This window comes from Aethalodelphis obliquidens, unplaced genomic scaffold (assembly GCF_003676395.1).
Source record: "Aethalodelphis obliquidens isolate GAN/ISIS:26980383/991018 unplaced genomic scaffold, ASM367639v1 scaffold14, whole genome shotgun sequence".
Classification (NCBI taxonomy): Eukaryota; Metazoa; Chordata; class Mammalia; order Artiodactyla; family Delphinidae; genus Aethalodelphis; species Aethalodelphis obliquidens.
Genome location: NW_020837958.1, coordinates 30,744,843 through 30,759,594, shown reverse-complemented (window position 1 = coordinate 30,759,594; position 14,752 = coordinate 30,744,843). Strand labels below are relative to the sequence as shown.

The 14,752-nt window shown below is 34.8% G+C and overlaps 1 protein-coding gene across 2 annotated transcripts in view; it reads left to right on the top strand.

The window, feature by feature from the left end:
* The window catches only part of PDE3B (phosphodiesterase 3B), a 178,338-nt gene that overhangs the window by 136,871 nt on the left and 26,715 nt on the right, over nt 1–14,752 (top strand). The window contains exons 8-11 of one of the 2 annotated variants that reach the window (XM_027115299.1): nt 5,004–5,155; nt 6,233–6,370; nt 7,364–7,475; nt 10,498–10,611. In XM_027115299.1, the coding sequence (XP_026971100.1) occupies nt 5,004–5,155; nt 6,233–6,370; nt 7,364–7,475; nt 10,498–10,611 (516 nt within the window). The remainder of the gene's footprint in view (nt 1–5,003; nt 5,156–6,232; nt 6,371–7,363; nt 7,476–10,497; nt 10,612–14,752) is intronic. The other variant, XM_027115300.1, reaches the window with a different exon arrangement.

Genomic DNA, 14,752 nt, shown 5'->3' with positions numbered 1-14,752 from the left:
CCGCGTACCGCAAAAAAAAAAAAAGAATAAGAGAAGGGACATGACTCTTTTTGAATTTTTTTACAATAGCCAGGACATGGAAGCAACCTAAGTGTCCATCAACAGATGAATGGATAAAGAATATGTGGCACATATATACAATAGAATATTACTCAGCCATAAAAAGAAATGAAATTGAGTTATTTGTAGTGAGGTGGATGGAACTAGAGTCTATCATACAGAGTGAAGTAAGTCAGAAAGAGAAAAACAAATACTGTATGCTAACACATATATATGGAATCTAAAAAAAAAAAAAAATGGTTCTGAAGAACCTAGGGGCAGGACAGGAATAAAGACTCAGAGTAGAGAATGGACTTGAGGACATGGGGAAGGGGAAGGGAAAGCTGAGACAAAGTGAGAGAGTGGCATGGACATATATACACTACCAAATGTAAAATAGATAGCTAGTGGGAAGCAGCCGCATAGCACAGGGAGATCAGCTCTGTGCTTTGTGACCACCTAGAGGGGTGGGATAGGGAGGGTAGGAGGGAGAAGCAAGAGGGAGGGGATACGGGGATATATGTATATGTATAGCTGATTCACTTTGTTATACAGCAGCAACTAACACAACAATGTAAAGCAATTATACTCCAATAAAGATGTTAAAAAGAAAAAAGAATAAGAGAAGGATTTTTGCTTTCAGCACTTGTATTCAATATTTTACTGGCGGTTCTAGCCAGGAAAATTTCTAGAAAGATAAAAAAATAAAGATATCTGAGTGGAAATAAATAAAACTGTCCTTATTCACAGATCATTTGTAGAAAATTTCAAACACACACACAAACACACACACGCACAATTATTAGAACCAATAAACAAGTTTAGCAAAGTCACAAGATCAAAGTACAAAATCAATTGTATTTCTCTATACCAGAAATGAACCATCAAAAATTGAAATTTAGAAAATGGTTCCATTCATAATAGTATCAAAAAGAATAAAGTTAAAATAAATTTAACAAAAGAATTAGGAGATTTATAAACTGAAATCTATAAAACGTTGTTGAGAAAACTAAAGAAAGAAAATTAAAGAAAAATTAAAGAAACTAAATAAATTGAGAGGCATAGCAAACAGATTGGGAAACTCAGTACTGTCAACAGGCTATTCTTCCAAATTGATCTGTAAATTCATTGCAATTCTGATCAAATTCCAGTAGGCTTATTTTGGTAGAAATTGACAAATTGGTGTTAAAATTTACATGGAAATACAAATGGCCTAAAATAGCCAAAACAATTTGGAAAAATAACAAATTTGGAGGACTGATACTACCTGATTTCAAAACTTATTTCCACTTCAAAAGACACCAATAAGAAAATCAAAGACAAACCACAGACTGGGAGAAAATATTTGCAAATTATACATCTGATAAAGGTCTTATAACCATGACATATAACTCTTTAACTCAATAGTAAGTCAACCAACTCAATTAAAACACAGGCAAAAGATTTTAGATATTTTGGTGAAAGACTTTTGGTGGAGGATATGAAGGATATAAATGAATGGGTAGTAAACACATGAAAAAATTATTAACATCATTAGTCATTAGGGAAATGCAGATTAATACTACAGTGAAATACCAGTAAACTCAAACCAGAATAGCTATAATCAAAAAGACAGACAATACCAAGTGTTGGCAGGGATGAAGAGAAATTGGAACTTGTGCATTGCTGATGGGATTGTAAAATGGTAAACCCACTTGGGAAAACATTTTGACAGTTTCTTTAAAAGGTAGACATGGAGACTTCCCTGGTGGTCCGGTGGTTAAGACTCTGTGCTTCCACTGTGGGGGGTGTGGGTTTGATCCCTGGTTGGGGAACTAAGATCCCACACGCAGTGTGGTGCGGCCAAAAAAAAAAAAAAACAAAACACAAACAAACAAAAAAGTTAGACATAAATTTACCGTATTACCCAGCAGTAACATGGATAAGAATTTACTCAAGAGAAAACATATGAGCACTCAAAGACAGGATTATGAATGCTTATGACATCATTATTCATGATAGTGCTAAACTGGAAAAGATCAAAATGTCCATCAACTTGTAAATGAATAAATATCATGTGGTATATCCATACAAAGGGATTCTGTTTAACAAAAGAAGAACAAACTGCTGACGCATGATACTACGTGGATAAACTTCCAAACATTATTCTAAGTGAAAAAAACTAAGCTAAAAAGATTACATATTGTTTGATTCTATTTATATGAAATTCTAGAAAAGGCAAATTTATAGAGACAATAATCAGAATAGCAGTTGCCTGGGGTGAAAATAAGGATGAACTGTAAATAGGCATAAGGGTACTTTTTGAGGTGATGAGAATGTTCTAAAACTAGACTGTCATGCATAGAGAGCAGACTTGTGGTTCCAAGAGGGAGGGGTTTGGGGGAGACATGCGGTGGGAGGTTTGGGTTAGTAAAGTATTATATATAGAATGGGTAAACAACAAGGTCCTACTGTGCAGCACAGAGAACTATATTCAATATCCTATGATAAACCATGATGGAAAAGAATATTAAAAAAGAATGTAGGACTTCCCTGGCAGTCCTGTGCTTAAGACTCCACACTTCCACTGCAGGGGGCTCGGGTTCGATCCCTGGTCAGGGAACTAAGGTTCTGCATGCCGCACAGCGTGGCCAAAAAATAAAAAAAAATAAAAATATAATGTATATATATGTATAACTGAATCACTTTGCTGTACAGCAGAAATTAACACAACATTGTAAATCAACTATACTTTAATAAAAAAAGACTTTTTTGAATCTAAAGACCAAAGCAATCAGGTGTTTTGAAGATAATGATGATAATAAAAATTCTGGGCCAAACAAACAAACAAACAAAAAAACTAGATTGTCATGAATATTGCAGAAGTCTAAATTTTCTAAAATTATGGAATTATACACTTACTCTGAGTGGGTTTTATGGCATGTAATTATACTCAATAAAGCCTTTTAAAAACCACAACAGATTATTAATTCTCACAGTTCTTTGCATTGACTGGTCTCAGCTGGGAGATTCTCACTTGAGGGCTGTCATGTAATTGCAGTCAGATATTGGCAACGGTGACAGTCATCCAAAGGATTGATTGGACTGAGTTTCCAAGATGTCTCATGTGTCTGCTGGCTATTGACCAGTCCATTTAAATATGACCTCTCTCTGGTCTTCTTCCAACATTTTGGCTGGAGGCCAAAAGAGGAGGCTATGAAAGCTGCCAGTCCAGTTAATGGCTCAACCCAGACCAGACAAAGTTGTCATTTCTGTCATATTCTGTTAATCAGAGCAGTCATGTGGCCTGTCCAGATTCCAGGGGGTTGGGAAATAAATGCTCTCTTGATGGAGCAATAAGAATACATTTCAAAAGAATGCATGTGGGATAAGAGATAGTACTGTGGACATCTTTGGAGAAGAAATTGCTATATTTATTTCATCTGTTTTTCTTATTATCTGTAAGATATAGTTATTAGGAATTTAGATCATTAAAAAGTAAATCATGTACTTCAAATGTCAACAAGTTTTGGATTGACAGCTATTTTAGAACATAATTGTAGTTAGTGCCTTAACTTACCAAGAACAGTTGAATAATCTGAATTTTTTAATTTTCTTAAAGTGTGTTCATTTGGAAACATTTGAAAAGTAATATTTTCCAAAGGGTAATACTTCCTGATCATGATCAGTTAATGATTTTTTAGTATATTCAGTGTGTTAGGTTCAGATTTGACTGACAGTTATTGATCAACTATTATGTGTACCATCTAGTAAAATAGGTGTTATTATCCACATTCTACAGGGGGAAAAGCTTGCCATTATTAAGTACAAAAATCAGGATTTAAACCTAGTTCTTCTGAAAGAACATCTATATGTGTATAACTGAGTCACTCTGCTGTACAGCAGAGATTGGCACAGCACTGTAAATCAGATAGACTTCAACAGAAATAAATAAATCAATCAACCAACCAACCAGCCTAGTTCTTCTGAAAGTCAACTCGAATGAGTACTCTTAAAAACACTTTTACTTTAAAAAATCCCTACATATTGAAAAATAAATAAATCCTAGGTCTGTGGCTTGATGAATTTTCATACATCTAATATACATATGTAGTCAGCACCCAGATCAACAAACAAAATATTACCAGCACCTCCTCTCATGCCCCACTTCCAGGAATCTCCCCCAAAGATAATGTTTATCCTGTCTTTCAATACTCATGTGTGTCAATTTTGATATGTTTTTGAACTTTTCATAAAGAGAATTGCAGAGTATATACCTTTGTGTCTGGCTTCCTTCACTTGACATTGTATTTTTAAAAATCATCCATATTGGTGCATGTGATTGTAGTTTCTTCTGTTTGCTCTGTAGTGTTCAATTGTGTGAATACACTACAGTTTGTTTATTCTACTGTTGATGTGTTTGGGGAAAGTTTCCTGGTTAGCATATTACAAATAGAATGAGTATGAATATTCTTTTGCATATGAGTGAATGAAATGTAGCTACCAATGTTGCTTCCCTTTTCCATGTAATTTGGGAAAAAGAGTATTATTAATCACATTGGTAGAGAAATAACTCACAATTCATAACATTGTTCTAATTTTTAGATGTGCCTTAATCTCATCCATAATTATGAGTTTAGAATTTTCATATCCAAAACTCAAACAATTTCAGGTATTAGAAGTAGTTTACATGAAATTGGTTTTAAAAAAATTTCCTACTGAGAGGGACTGACATTTTCTCACTTTTATAATGAATTTCCACTCTCTCTTTCATCCATGAGTAGCTATATCAGGTGAAATATTGCCTGAGCACAAGGTACCTGGGCCAACTGGTCCAGCAAGATACAACTTAACTGTGTCATTAATTTAGATTGAAGGCCAGTATGGTTCGATTTATCTGAATACTTTTTACAAATTTTTCTTATAAAACTGTTCATATAGGACATGTTTTATTCTTGTTTATTACTTTAAATACTTTTTGAAAGGTGATGAAGACAATACCGTTTTCTCAAAAGCATCATTCAACCTTACGGAAGCTCAACAAGAAGTGGAAACAGAGAACAGAGACTGCAGAAAATTACTTTGGGAAGGTGATAATCACCTAAAAGAAGAGGCACAGAATGAAGAGCAACCAAATGTAAAAGATAAATTTTCAATATGATTATGTAAAGGTGAAATATATTATTAGTTAGTACTAAGCTTATTATTTTTGCCCAGAACAAGGTTTTTAATATAATGATTTAAAAAATTTTTTTACTGAAAAGTCACTATTAACACCTGAAAATAGAGTTTCTTTAAATAAATGAGGAGTTTGGGATTAACATATACATACTACTATATATAAAATAAACAACCAGGACCTACAATATAGCACAGGAAATGCTACTCAATATCCTGTAATAACCTATATGGGAAAAGAATCTGAAAAAGAATAGATATATGTATATGTATAACTGAATCACTTTGCTGTACACCTGAAACTAACACAACAGTGTAAATCAACTATACCCCAATTAAAAACAAAAAAAAGAAAGAAAACCTTCGGTTAAAAATAATTACTTTTAAACTCATCATCCTAGAATAACTAAGTGCGTTCATTTTAAAATGGACACATTTATTTGGTTGTATAGTCAATATATTACTTTCTATGCTGATTTTTTTTCATTGTATGTGTTAAAATATGAAAAAATAAAGTATGTGCATAGTCATTAAAAACAATGAAAATAACCTACTTATAATTGTAGGGGTTTTTTTGTTCTTAATATTGTTTTTGTTCTTAAAGTTCAAAATCTAAGCTTTTTAGGAAAAAAAAATCCATCCATTTCTTTTGGGAAGTTATCCTAGTAATAAATGTCAGTTTAAGTTTCTGTCTATTATCCTTTGATACCTGTAACTTCCAAAATGAAAATAATGGATTTTAGATTTGTGTAGTGTTTTGGAAATATAGTAGTTTTATTTATAAAAGTAGTGTAAAGACCAATAAGTCTTTTGATACCTAGAAGACATGTTTATATTTGTCTGAAGATAACATTCTACAAAGAGAATTAATAGGAAGTACAGTTTATATTTGAGAATAACCATTATAGAAAATAATATTGACCATTTTTATAGTGTTTATTTATAAGTGTTCTCATTTAGCTATGGATTTAACAATATTTATAAAAAGTAAGGTTAAGTTGGTTTGGTTTTTTTTTTTTTCCCCCTACATGTACAGATTGAACAAGAAGCATCACGGGACCTGATTTTAATAGAAGATTATGACTCATTAATAGAAAATATGAGTAACTGGAATTTTCAAATTTTTGAACTTGTAGAAAACATGGGAGAGAAATCAGGAAGGATCCTCAGTCAGGTTTGTTTCAAACCCCTACTGCTTTATTATAAGTTACTTTTTTCTTGAATCTTTATAAAAAGCAAAATCTAAAGATGTATAATATTGGTTTAGGTACAAGTTCAACATTGTTCATTGAATTATTTTTTTTCACAAATGAAATTTTCAGTAGAAAATTTGAAAAGAGAAACCTGGATATATAAACCCATATATATGTAAACAAATATATTATTATGTATATAAAGTATTTCATAATTATATATATATTTATATGAAAAGTAGTTTATTTGCCCATAATAATGGGATTTAATTTACACTAAAGAAGTAATAAAGATTTACTTTTTATTAAATCTTGAGGTTGAAAAGGACATGAAAGGTGATCTAGTTCTTTGGACTGAAACTTATGCTTCGTCGTTTTCACCGGTCCTCCCTGTGCTTTACCCAAGGCCAAATGGTCCATTTCATGCTAGAACCATGGAAAAATATTTCCATTTTACCTCCCAGACTCAAAGTTCTTCCTGGTGGGTCCACACAGCAGCATCAGATTAACCTTCCTGAAATACTACTCTCATTAACTCCAAAGCATCTTATTTATGAAATGTGAGAACATAAAGATAAATTATGTGGAGGACACACAATTTATCACATTGAATTCTTTAGGGACAGAAATGTGATGAATATATTGTTCTGACTTCTTTTAACACCTAGGACTAGAATAGAATACAATTCATATGCCTTTCAATAAATTGTGAATGAAAAGCTAAAGGGAAGAGTGGAAAAATTTCAAAACTGGGACATGATATTATAATCATTCTTTGGTTTTCAAGGGCTTTAGGGCAGTATCTTCCTTTTTCATATTTCGGAAAGAATTCACTATAGGGAAGTTTTTAATAAATTACTTAAGTTAAAGGCATATACATGGTTAACTTTCCCAAATGCAAATCACAAAAACATATTCAACTAGAAATAGAAATTCCGATTTTTAAAGCGAACTTTCTTTTCATTAACATGTAGGTTATGTATACCCTATTTCAAGACACTGGCTTATTGGAGATATTTAAAATTCCTACTCTACAATTCATGAACTACTTTCGTGCATTAGAAAATGGTTATCGAGACATTCCTTGTAAGTATTAAAATATATGATTTAAGTTGAAATAATACTGGTTTGAAATTCTTTATAAATTCCCTTCAGATAGTCCCTTAAACACTTTTAAAATTGCATGTTTGGAAAAGTTGGAAGATAGTAATTTACAAAGAAAATCTACATCCTCCTACCCAGAGTTAACTGACTACTGTTAACATTTTGGTAAGGGACTTCCTTGGAGGATTGGTGGTTAATACTCCATGCTCCCAATGCACCGGGTGTGGTTTCAATGCCCCGTCAGGGAACTAAGATCCCACAGGCCATGCGGTGCAGCCAAAAAATTAAAAACAAAACCCAAAAAAACCCACTTTGGTATATATCCTTCAAGACCTTTTCTTATACGTACTTATTTTTTATGAAGTGAATCGTAATACCTAGTTATAATCTGCTTTTTCATGAAATATAGTATGCATCTTTCTATGTTAACAATTATTCATATGAGTACCTTTTCAAATGTTTGGTAATTTTAAGTCATGAGTTTCATAAATTTCTTTACTTTAAAATGTTTAAAATTTATCCATAGAATTCGTTTTTTAACTGTGTCCTGATTTGTGGAATAATTTTGTTTGTTTTTTGGCCACATGGCTTGTGGGATCTTAGTTCCCCGACCAGGGATTGACCTTGGTCCTCGGCAGTGAGAGCAAGGAGTTCTAACCACTGGACCGCCAGGGAATTCCCTGTGGAATAATTTTTAATGGCTACTTGATTTTATGATACAATAGAATTTTAATTTTATATTAGGAAAAGGTAGAATTTTATGTGTTGATCATTCTACAGTTTACCTCCAAGTGGACACACTTTTGGGAAATATAGAGAGAACAAATTATTCTTAAATTGGCCTCATAAATAATGGTGATGCTTAATAATTTAATGTGTGTTATATGTACTATAATTACCACTTACAAAGTAGGCATTTTGAAAAGTGGCTGAATTTTATAAATGGAATAAAGTGATATTTTAAGGTGGACTTCAAGGGCAGGGGGATTGAAAAAAGAAAGCCATGGTGGGGAGTTTTCACGGTCACCTCCAATTAGGATATATTGGTTAAGACAAGAGTCTCTGGGGAATTCCCCGGCAGTCCATTGGTTAGGACTCTGTGTTTCCACTGCAGGGGGCACAGGTTTGATCCCTGGTCAGGGAACTAAGATCCCACGCACCCACGTGCCGTGCTGAGCAGCCAAAAAAAACAAAGTCACTGGGACCTAACTTTTCTAAATTTTAGGTTCCAAATTTATAAATGGGAATAACAATAGTACCTACCCCATAGGTAGTGATAATAATGTAAAGCACATATCAAAATTCATGGCACATAGTAAATGGTCAATAAAAGGTCATGATTGTATTAATAATAAGCTCCTAGTGGGTTGACATCATATCTATAGTCTAAACATTCAGTATTGTATCATTTGCTAATGCTACATGGAAGGTACACATTAAATATTTGTTGAAACATCAGCTGTGACTATAATCATTAGATTCACAAAGGTTATCTCATTTAATCTTTGTTGGAAAGGTTGTATTATCTACCTTTTACAGGTGAGAAGTAAAAATTCAGAAGGATCTTTTCCAAGATCATAAATCTGGAAATAGCAAAACTGGGTTTCACTTGTAGGTCTTGCCTTTTCACATAGTGGTATTTCAGTAAACCAGTGTTTTATTGATCATATACTACACGTCAGACACTATTCTGGATGTTTATATAAAGGTATATACCTTTTAACATGTAATCCTTATAGCAGGCCTGAGAGAGTTATTTCTTATCTGGCGAGGTGGCTGTCCAAGTATCCAGAATTTTTAACTGTTCTATGTGCCTTTGTGCAGAAATTGTTTTGTTTGCAAACATGGGTCTCCATAACCGAGACACTATTTGCATATTTTTAAGTTAAATTTTTTTTTTACATCTTTATTGGAGTATAATTACTTTACAATGGTGTGTTAGTTTCTGCTTTATAACAAAGTGAATCAGTTATACATATATGTATGTTCCCATATCTCTTCCCCCTTGCGTCTCCCTCCCTCCCACCCTCCCTATCCCACCCCTCTAGGTGGTCACAAAACACCGAACTGATCTCCCTGTGCTATGCGGCTGCTTCCCACTAGCTATCTATTTTACGTTTGGTAGTGTATATATGTCCATGCCACTCTCTCACTTTGTCACAGCTTACCCTTCCCCCTCCCCATATCCTCAAGTCCATTCTCTAGTAGGTCTGTGTCTTTATTCCTGTTTTACCCCTAGGTTCTTCATGACATTTTTTTTTTCTTAAATTCCATATATATGTGTTAGCATACGGTATTTGTCTTTCTCTTTCTGACTTACTTCACTCTGTATGACAGACTCTAGGTCTATCCACCTCATTACAAATAGCTCAATTTCATTTCTTTTTATGGCTGAGTAATATTCCATTGTATATATGTGCCACATCTTCTTTATCCATTCATCCGATGATGGACACTTAGGTTGTTTCCATCTCCTGCCTATTGTAAATAGAGCTGCAATGAACATTTTGGTACATGACTCTTTTTGAATTATGGTTTTCTCAGGGTATATGCCCAGTAGTGGGATTGCTGGGTCTTATGGTAGTTCTATTTGTAGTTTTTTTAAGGAATTTTAAAAGTCACAAAAAGCAACTGTAGGGATTTCCCTGGCACTTTCACTGCAGGGACCCACCCTAGTTTGGGAACTAAGATCCCACAAGCCTCGCAGACTGGCCAGAAAAAAAAAAAAAGCAACCTTAAGTAAATTAGCCCTGGTAATGCTGCCTTTTCTTTGACCCCTCTAATATGTTTTCATAGTATATGTGAAAGTTTTTAAAAGAAAGCTTTTTAACACATCAATAAACTTTTACAAAAGAAGATGAAACAAAAACATAATTGTTGGAAATTATTCTAAGCCATATATTTTATTTATGAGGATACAGTATGACTAGAAAGTACTTTTTAAAATGTCCTATGTTAAAAATAACAGAATGATCATTTTTATAAAACATTTTGGTGACTTTAGATCACAATCGTATACATGCCACAGATGTCCTACATGCTGTTTGGTATCTGACAACACGGCCAATTCCTGGTTTACAGCAGATCCACAATGATCATGGAGCGGGAAATGAAACAGGTACTTCCTTCTATAAATCTTTCCTTTAATTATTTGATTAGGAATAATAAATCATACTATCTCATTTCATTATCTCTGTTCTCTTAAAAGTTTTATTAAGTAAACTTTGGTATATATAAAGGACTATGTAAATTTTGAAGAATAATGACATGCAAATTAGGAAACCCACTACCCGTCTTAAAAGTGAGGTTAAGATTCAGTACTACTCAACCTACCATGTTTCTTTTCTGTGTCCCACAGTGCTGCCTTCTTCACTGAGGTAGCCAGTATCCTGAATATTATGATAATCATTTATTTGCTTTTCTTTCAATTCTTAGTTTTTTTGTTTTAGGTGTATCATGTAAATTTAAAATATATGACATTCCTAACAAAAGTGGACATGTTTAAAATCTTCATATAAGTATTTAAATAATAATATTAAAGAACTTGTTAACAGTCAAATTTTGTTTCCTCATAAATGTAACTATTTATACAAATGTAATGAATTATAACATTCATGGCTCTCTCATTCTAGTTTATAAAAGAGGGGAGACGGGAATTACCTGGTGGTCTAGTGGTTAGGATCCGGCACTTTCACTGCTGTGGCCTGGGTTCAATCCCTGGTGAGGGAACTGAGATCCCAGAAGCTGTGTGGCCAAAATTTTTAAAAATTAAAAAAAAAGAGGAGAAATGCTCTAATAAAATACACACATGCACACACACACACACACACACAAATCAGGACAGAATTTACGTAGTTACAAATGCCTGAGAAATATTACCATACTAATCAGTGTAAATGTGATATAGTCTTAGCCACTGCTTTACATTCTTTGGTGGTTTAAAGTACTGCCATTGTTTGATGGATTTGCCTTATGTCACTGGTTCATTTTTGTCTGCCATCCATACTCTTTTGTAGAGCTCTTCCTTCCTTCCAGTAGTTCCGTGCTTCCATCAGAGATCACTTTCTTCAGCCTTTTTGTTTGCAGATGTATTTTTTTAAATTTTTATTTATTTATTTATTTTGGCTGCATTGGGTCTTCATTGCTGCACGCTGGCTTCCTCTTGTTGGGGCAAGCAGGGGCTACTCTTTGTTGTGGTGCACGGGCTTCTCATTGCAGTGGCTTCTCTTGTTGCGGAGCACAGGCTCTAGCCGTGCGGGCTTCAGCAGTTGTGGCACGTGGGCTCAGTAGTTGCGGCTCGCGGGCTCTAGAGCGCAGGCTCGGTAGTTGTGGCGCATGGGCTTAGTTGCTCCACAGCATGTGGGATCTTCCCAGACCAGGGCTCAAACCCGTGTGCCCTGCATTGGCAGGTGGATTCTTAACCACTGTGCCACCAGGCAAGTCCGTATAGATGTATTTATTTTGTCTTAGAATAATGTTTTCTTATTTCAGCACATTTGTAGATACCTCTGGGTTCATCTTCTGACTTCTATAGTTTCTGTTGACAAATCAGCCATAAGTCTTTTTTCTCCTTGAAAGTATTATGTCCCTTTTCTCTTTGCTATTGGTTTTTAACATTTTGACTATGATGCACTCAGATGATATTCTTTGTATTCATCCTATTTGGGGTTCACTGAACTTCTTGAATATATTGATTAATATCTTTTGTTTTCTATCACACTCTTCAAAATTCTTCCAGCCTTCTCCCACTGCCCAATTCCAAAGCTGTTTTCACATTTTTTAGGTATTTGTTACAGCAACACCCTACTTCCGAGTGCCAAAATCTGTATTAGTTTTCTATTGCTGCTGTAACAAATTACCACAGACTTAGTGGCTTAAAACAATACAAATTTGGGGAATTCCATGGCAGTCCAGTGTTTAAGACTCTGCACTCCCAGTGCAGGGGGCATGAGTTCCTACATGCCACATGGTGTGGAATGTTTCCTTGCCCCCTCCAACTTCTACAAGCCACCTGCATTCCATGGCTCATGGCCCCTTCTTCAAAGACATCAGCGTTGTATCTTCAAGTCTGTCTCAGACCCTGACCTTTTCATCCTTCAAAAGAATTAGCAAAAAGTGGTACAGCTACAATGTTGGTTTTCTGTCCAGAGTACACATTCCTGACAGTGCATCTCCTGCTTTTAATATTTTTTGCAGTCTGAACAGGTTGAGAATTTCCCAAATTATCAAGTCCTGGACCCGTTTTGCTTAACAGTTCTCCCTCATTTTTCTCTTGCATTTTATTTCAAACAGTAAGAAACCTGGCTATATATCTTTAATACTTTCCTTGGAAATCTCCTCAGCTAAATATCTAAGGTCATTGTTTACAAGTTTTTTATTCCACATACGCAGCACACAATTCGACTAAGCTTTCTGCTGCTATATTGACAATGATCCTCTTTCCTCTAGTTTCCAATTATGGGTTCCTCTGAGCCCTCACTGGCAGTGCCCTTGACAGCAATTTTCTACCACCAGCCTGTTCAAGATGATTTAAGTATTCCCTAAGGCAATGCCTGTTTTCTCTTCCATGCACTTTACTTCCTCCTGAGTTCTTACTAGCAATGCTATGAGTCCTTATACACAATATTATGGAATCAAGTATGTGTAGAAGACAAAGCTTCCTTTGGGAGACCAAGTAGCTGTTGAAATGTAAAATTGTGGTAGAAACAAAGACTATAAGGACTATGGGATGTGCTGCCTTATTCTGATTGCAATGGAGAATTAATAGAAAAAAAATGATGACACCAAAAGTATAAGCAACAAAAGCAAAAATAAACAAGTGTGACTACATCAAACTAAAAAGCTTCTACACAGCAAAGGAAACAATTTAAAAAATGAAAATGCAACCTACAGAATGGGAGAAAATATTTGCAAATCATATACTGGGTAAGGGGTTAATATCCAAAATACATAAAGAACTTGTACAACTCAATAACCAAAAAACAATCCAATTTTTAAAAATGGGCAGAGAAACAAAATAGACACCCAAATGGCCAACAGGTACATGAAAAGGTACTCAGCCTCACTAATCATCAGGGAAATGTAAATCAAAACCACAATGGGAGGCTTCCCTGGTGGCGCAGTGGTTGAGTCCACCTGCCGATGCAGGGGACGCGGGTTCGTGCCCCAGTCCAGAAAGATCCCACATGCTGCAGAGCGGCTTGGCCCGTGAGCCATGGCCACTGAGCCTGCGCGTCCAGAGCCTGTGCTCCGCAACGGGAGAGGCCACAACAGTGAGAGGCCCGCGTACTGCCAAAAAAAAAACCACAATGGGATATCACCTCACACTTGTTAGAATGGCTGTCATCAAGAAGGCAAGAGGTAAGTCTTGGGCAGGATGTGGATATAAGGGAACACTTGTGCACTGTTGAAGGGAAGGTAAATTGGTTCAGCCACTGTGAAAACAGTATGGAGATTTTGATTCCTCAAAAAAATAAAAATAGAACTATCATATGAAGTAGCAATTTCTGGGTATATATCCAAAGGAAATGGAAACAGAAGTTTAAAGAGATATACACACTCCCATGTTTATTGCATCATTATTCACAATAGCCAAGACATGGAAATAACTTGTCTGTCAATGGATGAATGGATAAAGAATGTGTGTGTGTGTGTGTGTGTGTGTGTGTATACACACACAATGGAATATTATTCAGCCATGAGAAAGAAGGAAATCCTGCCATTTTCAACAACACGGATGGGCTTGAGGGCATTATTATGCTAAATGAAATGTCAGACAAATACTTTACGATATCACTTATGTATGGAATCTAAAAATGTTGAACTTGTAAAAACAGGCCATGCGTGAGGGAATTGGTGATATGTTGTTTAAGGGTACAAACTTGGAACTAGTAGATAAACAAGTTCTGGAGAGCTAATGCACAGCATAACGATTACAGTCAACAGTACTATATTATAAAGCTCAAAGTTGCTGAGAGACTAGATCTTAATTGTTCTCACCACAAAAAAGAAATGATAGTTATGTGGTGTAGTGAGGTGTTAGCTAATGCTCCAGGGGGTAATCATACTGCAGTATACAAATGTATCAAATCAACACCTTGTATACCTTAAATTTACACAGTGCTTTGTGTCAATTATATTTCAATAAAAAAAAAAGAAATGAAATGACACGTTTAGAGTTTAAATGAATGGTTAGAGAACCAGATAGCTAAAAGATTCCTTCATTTTTATAGTAGTAGGATCATAACTACTGAAAACAT